This window comes from Bicyclus anynana, chromosome 11 (assembly GCF_947172395.1).
Source record: "Bicyclus anynana chromosome 11, ilBicAnyn1.1, whole genome shotgun sequence".
Lineage (NCBI taxonomy): Eukaryota > Metazoa > Arthropoda > Insecta > Lepidoptera > Nymphalidae > Bicyclus > Bicyclus anynana.
The window spans coordinates 350267-364281 of NC_069093.1; the positions used below are offsets into that span (position 1 = coordinate 350267).

Genomic DNA, 14015 nt, shown 5'->3' on the forward strand with positions numbered 1-14015 from the left:
AAATTAGGCTTCAGTTTAACTAACTGAGTATTTAATGAGCCGAACCCCCAAATGCTAATCCGGCCGACAGACGGATCGTGTTTCACCTTTTGACTTTGGCCCTTAAATCCGGATTACATATTCAGCTAGAAGTCAAACGCAAAAGAGCTTTACAAAGGCACTTTTGATGCCTTTTAAAATTTCGTTGTTATACCTTAAAGTGAAAAATAATAAGTAGATTATAAAACGGCTGCATAATAGGCGTTATTAAAATTCTCGTGTCTATTATAAAACTCACTTCGTGCGTTTTATAAATGTTTACTGTTAAATTGTATAACTATTAATTAAGCATCAGTAAAAAAAACATCTGGTTACTAACAGCTTTTGTTACACTACCCTCATTCTAACTCGTACCAAAAAGGATGTTATTAAAAGTTGATACTAACTTGGGCATCTGAGTAGTTGTGCGCGAGGTTTTTAATATTTCTCCTTAGGCCCGCCACGTTTACTTGCATATCGTCCCGGGACCGGGGCATCTGAAACAACAACAAAACAACTGTCATAATGGGGAAATCATTGAATATAGGGTGTAATTACCTTATTGCTACAGTGATTGGCACTTGTGACGTCGGATCTTCGGTTTGGTCTAAGGTCGAGCGTGAAATATTGAGCAATAAATGTATACTAATATTATAATTACGAAATTAAGCTGTCTGTCTGTTACCTTTTCACGGCTAAACGGCTGAACCGATCAAGATGAATTTTGGTGTAATGGTAAATGGGACTTTGGAGCGAAACGTTGAGTACTTTTTGACCCTAAAATAAAAATAGAAGGGGAAAGTTGTATGGAAAGTCCTTATTTTTTAGAGGTACAGTTTTTTAAAATTTGTTCATAAATCATAAAAAAATACGAAATACAATGTGATTCAAGAATTTTTTAATTTCAACCCCTAAAGTAGTGAAATAGGGGTTCAAAGATTACATCAATTTCCACGCGGACGAAGTTGCGGGCGTCCGCTAGTCATTAATAAGCCCAGAGTTCGTAAGTTGGTGGTGTCACTTGCTTCGGAGAGCACGAGCGCCGTCGCCCTGGTCGTTATCATTAACAGCTGACAGTGATCATTTAAGAGTCCCTTAAGCCCTTAGTTCGTCAACCCGTATAGGAGCAGAGTGCTGGGTCTAAGGTCTGATAACGATCAGGCGTTACATAGCGAAACTTCATCATGAACCGGGAATAATTGAAGACTCTAAAATGCGAAGAACTTCGCAATAGGACATTGTAGAGTCGACAAAACTTCATATTTCCATTCAACAATAAATAGCAACCGCGATTAGAAAAAAATATTCATTAAGACAAAATATGCCCAATTTGTCAGTAAATACGGTATATCCCTCTATTTGTCTCCATATCTCGAATATCTGCGCAGGTCATTAGCTCTGGCTAGGTATAAATAAAAGTGACGTCACTAGCGCCTCGCTTTGTTTACGAGATCGCACCGAAATACCGCGCGCCCTCGACGCGTCACAACTCACAAGTCACGCACCAAACTTGTCTTTGTACATCGAGCATGTCTTTGAACGAACAATCACCATAACAACCTTGGTGGAGAGGGTTTGTGAACCCTGCTTTGATTTTGGCTGTAATCTCGTTATCTGAATGTACTTATCTATAGACAATCTAATTTTATGTAGACCGACCAATCGATAATATGATTATATTTACGAAAATATAGCGCTTCTTTTTTTTAACGATAGGACGAAATAACCTCTCGTATCGTAGGCTACTGGATCGAATTAGAAAATTATTATTAATAATAATAATAATAATAATAATAATTTATTTATTCATCAGAAAGCAGGTTTATAAAGATTACTTAAATATAATAAGACCCTGATACTCTCTACCATAATAATTTGGTGTATGAAAAATTTAAATAGACTATGTATAATCCTAATTTAAAAGCAAACAAATAAAAAAAGAAAACATATGTAATAGCTTATACAATTTAACATTTTAAGATTCAATGATTATGACAAATGTAAGTCAAAACTACTGTGACAGATAAAATAAAATAATAGTCATAATATATACTGTCAAAATTATTAAACCTTGTTAAATTTAGTGCAAAGTCAAGTAATTATTACCAGTTAAATGTTAAAATGTCAATTAAAATTATTACCAGTTAAATGTTAAAATGTCAATTAAAATTATGTCAAACACACATGTCAATTAAAATTATGTCAAAATATTTATCATACGTCAAAAAAAAAAAAAAAAAAGAATATCATTAAAATTTGTAATTTAAATACTCATTTAAGTTATAGAAACATTTATCCATAAGCATTTTAGAAACCTTACTCTTGAAACTATTTACATTGTCAATCTTATAGATATCTGGTAGTTTGTTATATATTGAAATTGCACTACAATGTACACTCTTAGCGAACATGTCAAGCCTTTTTGGTGGCATTATTAGCTTATCTTTTCTTCTTCGCCTGACATCACTTAACTCATTGTAACTTTTAAAATATTTAGGATATCTTTTAACTAGTAATAATATTTCTAATATATACAAACAAGGCAGAGGGAGAACATTGAACCTTTTAAACAAAGGTCTACATGAGTCAAGCGTGTGCAAGCCACATAAGGCCCTCAAACAAGCCTTTTGCTTAACGAACACAGTGTTTATAAGTACGGAGTTTCCCCATAAGATGATTCCATACCTTAGCAGTGAAGAAACATATCCATTATATGCCAACAAAGCTGTTTTGTAACTGTTGGTTTGATATAATCTTCTAAGAACAAATACAAATCTATCCAACTTGGCGCATAATTGTTCGATGTGGGATTTCCAATTGCAATATTTATCAGTTATTATCCCCAAGAAAGTTGTAGTTTCTACTTCATTTATAGACGACCCTTTATAACTAATTTTGAAATTTGAGGATATGTTGTTATATGGCATATATTGAATAAATTTTGTTTTCTGCATGTTGACTGACAAATTATTTCTGTCTAACCATTGGATAACTTTTGATAAAGCATCGTTACATTCAAACCCAATAGTTGATCTATCCTTGCCAGTAACGACAATAGTTGTATCATCAGCATACATAATGCATTTGTGTTTGATGACATTCGGGAGGTCATTTATATACAAAATAAATAATAAAGGACCTAGGATACTGCCTTGAGGAACACCATATGGATTTTGAATTTTAAAATTTGATCGGTATGTATTACATCGAAAATTATTTGTATTTAAAATTTCAACACATTGCATTCTATTGCTAAGGTAACTTTCCAACCACTGTAAACATTTTCCTCTAATACCATACTTTTCCAATTTATCTAGAAGCGTTTTATGACAAACTAGATCAAATGCTCTGGTCATATCTAGAAAGATACATACAACCGACTCCTTCGCATTAAGGTTCTCTGTGATAACTTTGTTAAGATTATAGCAGGCTAGTGTAGTACTGGAATTCTTTCTAAAGCCATGTTGCTCATCTTTTAGTATGTTGCAGTGTGATATAAAACTAAATAGTTTATTGTGCATAATTTTTTCTAAAACTTTTGAGAGTACAGGTATTAGAGTTATAGGACGGTAGTTTTTTATATCACTTTTATCGTCTTTTTTGTATACTGGCTTTACAATTGACAACTTGAGTTTTTCTGGAAACACACCTTCCACAAAAGATAGATTTATAATATGCATAAGTGGCGGTGCCAAATAAGCAGCACAGCGTTTTAGAAGTCTAGTATTTAAGTTGTCATATCCCGTTGAGTTCGTCATATTTAGTCCTAAAATTGTTTTATATACATCGTCTATGTTTGTTGGCGTCAGATACAGTGTTTTATGATTACTATTTATGTCACAAGTCAAATTTTGTTTATAATCAACATCATTAGATTTATTGCTAATGTCCAGAAAGAAGTTATTAAATACTTCTGTAATTATACTTGGGGTGGAATAAGTAATGCCCTGATATTTAACATTACTTATTTCTCTATTCGATATTTTAGATTGAAAACTGTTATTAATTATATCCCAAGACGCTTTGGACTTATTCTTAGATCTCGCTATAAACTTTTTATTAGTAATTGCTTGTGATTTTTCAATACAACTTTTAAGTAGTCGCGAATATTTCATATACTTTGTTTGATTTATATGTTTATTGTCTGGTGATTGTAAAAATTTCAAATATAGACGACGCTTATTTATACAGCACCTTTTTATACCCTTAGATAGCCATCTGTTTTTAATTTCTTTATTTACAATTTTAACATTAATTTCAGGAAAGCACAGTGCATGAAAAAGAGTCAAAAGTTCGTGTAGTATTACTCTAAAGGGTACACCCCTCCCCCGTAGTTATCAAGTCAGGATCGAAAAATAGAGTCCTGGAGAAATAGAGGAACCGAAAGACGGTTTTTCCTTGATTGTAATATAGTACGGTGCACAGGCGTTTGAAACTGAGAGAGCGTTAGCAAAACAATAAGAAAGTGATGTACTAAAAGTAATAAGCATAATTTAACAAAGAAATTAACGTTGAAATGCCGATACTATATCGCGTAATGTGACGGAGATAAGTGATAACAGATACTGAAAAAACACAAAGGACAGTAATTCTGGTAGAGTACATTGCCATGAATTTTATCTTATACTTTGTAATCTTCAAATTAATATTATGTAAATAACATAAGTCTACCACATTTTAAACAAACTGCAAAAGTAATCTATTAAATCTATAAAGCAATTCTGTCACTTTTTTATAAGACGTCTAATGGCAGGCGTCCACTCATCCGCATAGTACGCATTGCATCAAAATATTCTTTGTATAGAAAGTCATACAAGTGGGTCCACTGATCCGCATCGAATGGATTTTATCTACCGCAAAATGATAAGTATGATGCGATGCGTCCGAATTATACGATGCGGATCAGTTGATGCCTACCATTATGGATGTGTGCTGTCCAGACCTTGGTTATTGTTGAAATTTTAAAATAGGTCAGGCCAGCCTATATAATATGCTCCTACGTTATAATATATGTACTCTTAAGCTAGGCAACTGTATAGTGAGAGCCGCGGTGGATATGGAAGGCAACGCACAACAAACTCTCGATCGTCAAAGTCTCAATAGCTCAACGGTAAAGCGGTCGGACTCATCACAGACGGGTGATGGTTCGATCCCCCGTTGGACTATTGTCGTACCCACTCCTAATACAGTGTGTCTCGACTAGAGGGGAATGGGAATGAATCATATTTAAAAGATACGGAGCTTAGATCCGCCACGCTGCTCGGTTGCTGCTGGGTTGACGAGATTACGGTGACAACATCATTATCAGAGGTTAATGATGATGTCAGGCACCAAGGTCTACATGGTCTCCGAGGCACGGCTGTAACACCAACCCCGGGCTGACATATTTTGCTGAAAATGTTTTAGGACCCGAACCCAGGACCTCTTGATCCGGAGACATAGGTTAACCACTGTCCTACTGGCGCGTATCGACAAGGCGCTATGCACGAGTACGTACAATACAATTAGGGAAGGTCTTAATCTGAAATCGATACTGTGGAAGCCCACAGAGCCGCTGTTAGGTTTCTATTGTTTACAGCTGACCGCTTATTTGGATATTATATTGTTTTTACGGTTCCGTACGCAACAAGGAACACTTATAGTTAAGCCATGTCTGTCTGTATGCGGTTTAACTCAGTAACAATGACCTACTACTAGAAAGCTGTAATTTAGCATGAGTAGGTAGGTACATTAAAGATGTCATAAAATAAAATCTTGATAAATATTGTTTTAGGGTTCCTCCCCTACATGTAAAGTGGGGATGCATATTTCTTAACTTGTTTATCGTATGTTGATAGGAAAAAATAGTATGGATGTGTTAACACTATTTTTCGATTTAGTCATCTGTTTGTGAAATAATGAGGTTTAAAGAGGGATTACCTCTTAGTAATAAATAACATAAATTTGATAATTTCGAAAAACCCCCGAAGGTCATGAAATTATTAATTACACTCTCGATGAATCCATCAATATTCTCTTTCAGTGCGCTATCATTTGAGATTCCATCTCGAATATATTTGCAGACATTTGGTTATACTTCCCTATTTTTAACCCCTAAAACTTTTAAACGGCTCAACCGATTTTCGTCAAACATGTCTAAGAACACTCGCACATAAGTCACCTTTCATACAAAAAAAAAACTAAATTGATATTGCTTCATCCGTTCGGGAGTTATGTCACAGACAGACAGACACGTCAAACTTATAAAACTCCCCTTTTTGAGTCCGGGGTTAAAAAATGCCCTTTGCCAACTAAATGGTTGTTTGATGTAAAACAATATTTTTTTAAACTTTTTACATAGTAGATTAGCACTAAGGGATTGATTTTTAACAATAAAACCCCTAACGTGTGATAGCAAGGACGTTGACTTTGTACGAAAGTATTTCAACTATGACAAAGTCGCGATCATCCGCTACTATGTATTTTTATGCAAAATCAAGTGAATAATTAAAAAAAAATTACTAAAATCCCTACTAACAGAAACATTACAGACATAATTACTACATGATTTTAAACTTATTTCGTTGTTGTTCATTATGAAAATTATTTATTTAAACGGGTAAAAACAGACAAAAACGCGAGGTTGTTGAAAAAAGAACAAGAACTAGAAAGAGGGTAGATCGATTCTGCCCCTAACAGCTGGATTCAACTTCGCATCTCGCAACTTCAGTCCCGTCGTGATCACGATCCATGCAACTGGGTCGAAATATCGACATTAAAAATCTCGTCGTTTTGTCGTGGTATGTACCCGTTTAAATAAATAATATTCATAATTACTACAAATTACACCGGAAACCAAATTCAAAACGTTCATTAGTAACAAAAATGTACGATACTCACATAAGAGACATGATTCCTTCTTTTACTCTATACCCCTCTACAAAACGCACATTTCAATGTCACTGCCACTACATGCGACGCGGCTACAGCTACTAACGCCGGGTACCGACTACCGGGTAGCGGTAGGTGTAGGCAGGTAGCGCAGGTAGGTATGACGCTCACATGGCTCCGCTAGTCTGGCCTTTGTCGTAACGTGGCTAGCTCACTGCACGTGTGCTGTACACGGGGGCACGGTAAAGGAGTTTGCACACTGTACGAAAACTGTCCAAACAATAATTAAACTAAGTAAAACCCGACGCGTTAAATCTGGGAAACAATCTATCAGTTGAGATGAATCTGTAGAGGTTTGAGAGAGCTGATGACTAAAGGCCCAGTATGTGTTTAAAACTAGACGAGCATACCATAGTAATCAAGTGAGTAGACGCCCGCGACTACGTTCGCGTAATATCCTGTCTTTGACCTGGATTTCTGGCTAATATTCAGAAATATCACTGGAGTATATTCCATATCCATGTCAAATATCAGCAATATTGGTTCAGAAGCTGCGGCGTAAAGGGGTAACAAACATACACACAAACACAAATATCGCCTTTATAATATTAGTGTGATAGTGTGACTTAATAGTAGTAGAAATCTTTCTAACAGAATTTGTCAGGGGGAAGTACTACCGCCATTGTTTAGAATGTGCACATGAGGCATATGTGTACCTGTCCAATTGAAGCTGTAGTGTTTTGTTCTAAGCGATGGTTTTTCGTCGACTTGTTCCGTATCTATATCTCTATGACTCTCTAACACGATACTATAGAGTATAGATAGAGAGATATAGAGACGAATTCGAAGCTCACGCTGTAGAGTTATAAAACATACTCGTCGAATAGCGCAACTGATTTCGATACTTCATACTGTATTGTATTACCGTTAGTAGGAGTATATACCGTTTGTGTTAACCTGTAGGTACTCGTAGTTAACATATCCTGACACCCACTCACGATCAAGTAAACCGTCAAGTTTGCAGGACGCTTTGGAACTTGATCGTGAGTGGCTGGCGTTAGTTGTTGCTTTATTTAATAAACGCTTCGCCCGCGTGAATTTCACATTATGTATATACTAAACAGATTTAACGTGCTAATCTCTTATACCATAATAGATAGGATATACTCGTATAACCTCAAGTTCAATAAATATGTGTGACATCTTCGTTACCCACAAAAAAAGAAACAGGTAACCATAGAGTCGACATAAAAAAGCATAAACAATCTCCAAAAAAAGCTTTCACTATGTGGAAGTCTGGTCCATCGTGTGACAGAAAGAAAACGACGAGAACTTGTGACCCAGGTGCAGGGTTAAAAAGCTCGTAGAGATTTAAAAAAAAACAGCAGATAATTCACTCATCATAGAACAGTGTGAAAATACTAGAGAATACAAAGGTATTCATAAGTGTGTCGAGTATGGGAAATAACAAACAAAAGGAAAACAATAGTAATTAAACGCATACTTCACAATAACTAGTACCTGCTGCGGGCGTCGTTTCAGGAAAAAAAAAAAATCCGGTAATAATGAAAGATAGGAAATAATGATTATGACTTGATACACTCATCACAGTGTAAATTTCAAACTAACCGATAGCTATATTTCGCTTTAAATGTGAAAATTGTTAGATTATTCATTTAACAAGCGTTTTGTCATTGAATAATTCATCTATAGATAGAAACATAAGTAGAAACCCTAGGAAATAATTTTGTATCAATACAATACATCAATAGCTAGGTATATAAATAAAGTCATTTATTGAAATAAAATTAAAGAGCCTGATTGTCCGGGCTAATCTCGGGCAACTATTATAAGGAAACTTTCACCAGATATATTTATAGCATGAATGATTTTATACAATGAAGTCGTGGTTCGGGGTGTCCATGAGAAGTCGCTGGCATCAGCTAGTTCTTAATAATTTCACGATGATTGTTTTACTACCTATTACGTTGTAAAGGGCAACACACAAACGAACTCAGTTTAGCATTTATATAATCAAATTAGCATGGCTGTACAAACGTAGTTTCGCTGTAGTCAGCAGTTTTGCAACAGTATCCATAGACATAATAATCATTGACACCAAACGTGGCCATAGTTAGGTAATGCCGTAGAAAAATCTCGTGACGTCACAAGAGGAAAGTGTGTCGCCTCCTTAACAGGGTTGTCGCTTGTTAGGTAATGAGTAGGCGACGACACGAGGGGGGCGACACTATGAGCGAGTGTGTATAACATACGCTACATGTCTAGTTTGTGTACAGAAACAACACATCCTTATTCGTTACGTATTAACTAACTAGCTGATGCCGCGCGGTTTCACCCGCGTGGTGTTCGTTCCCGTAGGAAAAAATAATAATAATTATAGCCTATAGCCTTCCTTGATAAATGGGCTATCTAACACTAAAATAATTTTTCATATCGGACCAGTTGTTCCTGAGATTAGCGCGTTCAATCAAAAAAACAAAAGATACAACAGTCCGCTGCCATTAGACGATATTTTTGTCTATTTCTCTTCACTTGGTAGCATGTTAGCGTCACAGGGGTCGCACCTTGTAGAACAGGGGATACAGAGATGTTCGGGTAAGTGTTTATTTAACGACCACTATCAGAAGCTAATAATAATGACCAGGACAGACGGAATTACGGGCTCTCCGAGGCATGGGGGTGTAACACCACCAAGTTCCCAAATCTGAGCTGAAAATTTAATCGAAAATTTCTAAAAAGAAATTTAAGCTCTTATCTCTTAGCCCGACCCAGGGCTCGAACCCACGACCTCGTGATACACGAACCACATAGACACCACTAGAACAACGAGGCAGTTTAATCAAATTATAGCGACAGGATTCGCACATTCTCGCATGAACTAACAATAAATACTGAATAGATCCTCGACTAAAGGCTCGACTCATCACTGAGAGTATGTAAGCTGTTTGAACTCCATTCATTGGACTATTGATATCATTTCATCACAAAATCTCACCAAACGCCAGCGTATGGTAGCCTTACTGTCAGCGAATATCATATTATCTATTATCATATAATCATCACAAATGGTTTATAGCTTACATTGTAAACAATCAATCAAATCTTTTGTTGGGAAGTGATATTAAACATTTGCAGCACCGGCGGTGTTCCACAAGGACCACTGATGGTGCTTCAAGTCTTTCCTACAGATGTCAACAAAATGCCCTACTGTTAGCAAAATCGTCTGTGAAAACATCACGAATATCGTGGTTGATATCTTAAATGATAAACAAACAAACAAACGAATCTTTTGATGGGAAGTGATATCGGACATCAACATTTGCAGCGGTGTTCCACAAGGTGCTTCAACTGTTCAACAAAACGCTGAACGTTCGGTAACCCTAGTGTTAGCAAACATCGTATTCGAAATACATCACGAACCACTAATATCTTAAAATATGTTAAATAAACGAACATTTTGATGGTAAGTGATATCGGATGCCCATAATAATCATTTTTGCAGCACCAGCGGTGTTCCACAAGGACTGCTGGTGGTGCCTGAACTGTCCCCTAGACGCTGGGACGCCCTTTCAAAATGCTGGACGCTTGGTAACCCTACTGCCAGCGAACATGTCACCTGCAGTACATCACTGAAGGTCGCCCATTGTTCTCCGTGCGACCATCCGCCAGCGGACATGACAAACTGAGCGCGTGTCAATACACTCGCGTGTGATCTCGTAATCACGTCTGACGTCACATGCTACGCGGTCGATGACCCCGGTGAGAGAGGCTGGCGAGGATTCCGATACGGTACGTTCGCGAAAAAATATCGCACGTCTCTAATGTTTAGTGTCTCTAGTGTTTTTACGACACACCTAATGAACATACAAAAAGTCGTAACGTAAAGAAATTTGAAGACGTCTCTGGTGTAATTCTTAGTGCTGCGAATCTCAAACAGAGAGGTCCTGGGTTCGAGTTCTAGCTCGGGTCAGATTAGGATTTTATAATTTTAAAATTGGCTTAGGTCTGGTCTGGTCGTGGCTAGTTACCACCCTACCGGCAAAGACCCGCCGTCCTGCCAACCGATTTAGCGTTCTGGTACGATGCCACGAAGAAACCGTCAGAGTTATGGGTGGAATAAACTTGTAGCTCTTCCATCGTACAGACATCGTCACTTAACATCGTAAGATAGCAGTCAAGGGTCTTTTGTGCACTCCAAGTATGCCGGGATATGAGATAAATATAGTTTTATTACCTATATGTATTAACTAGCGGACGCCCGCGACTTCGTCCGCGTCCCGCGGGAACCATGGATTTTTCCAGATCCAGAGTAAAATCTACTTCTATTCCAAATCCTCCATCGTCCCTTATTTTATTCCCATGGGGGTTGAATTTATCAAAATCCTTTCTTAGCGGATGCCTATGTCATAACATCTACCTGCATGCCAGCCCGATCCGTCCAGTGGTTTGGGCTGCACGTTAATAGATCACTGTCAGTCAGTCAGTCACCTTTGAGTTATATATATTTCGATTATCCACATGTACCATATTCTGGCATTTCATGTTATATATCTATAAATAAAAACTATTGAATATATAATAACTAGCGGACGCCCGCGACTTCGTTCCGCGTGAAACTAGATGTAAACTTTCAACTACCTCTACCCTACCCGTAAAAAAAAGTATAAGAAAAAGTAAAAAGTATCCTATGTCCTTCTCCTGGCTTAAACTACCTCCCTGCCAATTTTCAGCTAAATCGGTTTAGCCGTTCTTGAGTTATAAGTGGAGTAACTAACACGACTTTCTTTTATATATATAGAAGACTAGCGGACGCCCGCGACTTCGTCCGCGTAAATTTCGATGTCAACTTTACTACTACCCCTACCCTATCCTACCCCTACCCTACCACTACCCCAACCCTACCCTACCCAACCCCTACATCTACCCTACCCCTACCCCAAACCTACCCCTACCTTACCTACACCCTACCACCATCCTACCCCTACCCTCCCCGTACCCTATCCCTTTCCTACCCCTATCCCACCCGTACCCCTATCTCACGCCTATCCTACCCTTACCCTACCACTTCCCTATCCTACCCGTACCTCTACCCTACCACTACCCTAAACCCGGCCCTAAACCTACCCTACCCCTACGCTTCCCTACCCGTACCCTACCCTACCCTGTAACTTCTCTATCTTACTCCTACCCCTAGCAAAATCGGTCCAGTCCTTCGAGAGTGGTGGTATGACCAAGAGAAATAGAGACTTCTATGCTAATAATATAAAGAGGTAAAGTTTGTGTGGTTGTAGGAGGTAATCTCTGGATCTACTGGACAAATTTGGAAAATTGTTTTACCAATAGAAAGCTACGTTATTTGCGAGTGTCATAGGCTATGTTTGATCCCCATATTCACACGGGAACGGGAACTACGTAAATGAAAGCGCCGGGCGTCATGTAGCGGAATTTCTGCGTCTTTTAGAAATTTTGTATTATCTCCGAAACTATTTAAGTAATTAACATACTGTAAAGGGCAAATCTTATCTACATAATATCCTTGTGATTATTAAATAATTTATTTTAATAAGGATTAAAGTTTAGTTGTATAAATAATGACGTAAACCTAAGTATATAAAATTAATAATTTTTAAAACACAAAAGGTACTATATCTGCTAATATATAGAAGATAGATATATGGTGTCGCTGACTTTTTTGTAGAACTTTTAAAGATACATAAAGTCTCATACATACATACATTATTTTCAATTTTACTCAATAGTTAAGGCAGCGCATGCGAATAAGTTTGTTTAAGAGGATTTTCAGTCCGACCTGTATGACAAAAACTGTGATAACTCGGCTAATATATATGATACCAATATAAAATATAGCCTATAGCACTCCCCGATAATGTAGCATTCTACTGATGAAAGAATTTTTAAAATCGGACCAGTAGTTCCGGAGATTACCCCATTTAAAAAATGTGACAAACTTACAAACTTACAAACTTTACCTCTTTATAATATTAATAGTATAGATTACAAGGGCTAACGTGTCATTAGATGTAGAAAAAAATCAACTCATTATAGTGCGCGCGTGCTAAGCTAATTCCGCGGAGTGTTGTCGCCCAGCACTCCGCAGTCAACTCGGTGGGTTCAACGCACGTCGCGCCAGAACCAATTTCGCGCACTATTATTATTATTTTATCCGCCGTGTTATATGCGTCCACCGTTTGATTATCTCTTACAGTAAGAAAATTTACAAATTTATTTTATTTATGGGTAGTAACTAGTAGCTGTTTATGGGTAGTAGCTAGTAGCTTTGTCAAATGTCTACAAATAAAACGATTAGATTACAATATATTTATTTTTATACTCTAAGAATATTTAATTTAGATGTATACAAATATCAGATTGCCTCAAAAAAAATATCTATGGTAAGTATACAAACACCAGATTTCCTCAAAGATATTTTTTACAAAATAAAAATCCTTAGAGAATTTTATAGGATCAGTTAGCAATTACTTTGACGATTCCAATGACAGATTCTTTGGAAATTAAGAAAAAACACGTTTATATTAAAATTCATTTAAAATATCTCCATTTATATTAATGTACTACTACTTAAATAAGTATCTGGTTAGTGAGGCGATCATGTTCATTTCTTTACTGTACGCTCCATAACTTGTGATTTTTGCCTGTTATTTTTTAGATAACTGTGCATCTTATGACTTGCACAATAAGAGCTATATCTGCAAGTCACAGCATGACAAGGTACAGTTAGCCAACGGTATAAAGTAGCCAACTATAACCGCAATGGCTCCGAGGTTAAGGGGCCGAACGCAACGTCGTGAGGTCATGGGTTTTAGTCCCGCTCGTTGGACTATTGTCGTACCCACTCCTAATACGATTATTATTAAGACTATTTGGAAGATAAGCATTGTATTTAAATACTAAGTCTAGTATGTGCCAAAATTTGAGTCCACTTGTAGGCTCAAAAATTCCCGATTTTTCAAAATGCCTATACCACTAAATTCTCTAAGGATAATTTCGATATAATTATATGCGTATTTCATTTGTCAATGCTAGTCACGCACGATCCGATATACCCACATGCCTGCAGCGCTGCC

General features: G+C 37.0%; 1 protein-coding gene across 1 annotated transcript in view; it reads right to left on the reverse strand.

The window, feature by feature from the left end:
* LOC112051449 (epsin-1) overlaps positions 1–14015 on the reverse strand; it is a 40664-nt gene that overhangs the window by 20857 nt on the left and 5792 nt on the right. Inside the window, exon 2 of the mRNA XM_052884394.1 lies at positions 426–515. Coding sequence (XP_052740354.1) covers positions 426–515 — 90 coding nt within the window. The remainder of the gene's footprint in view (positions 1–425; positions 516–14015) is intronic.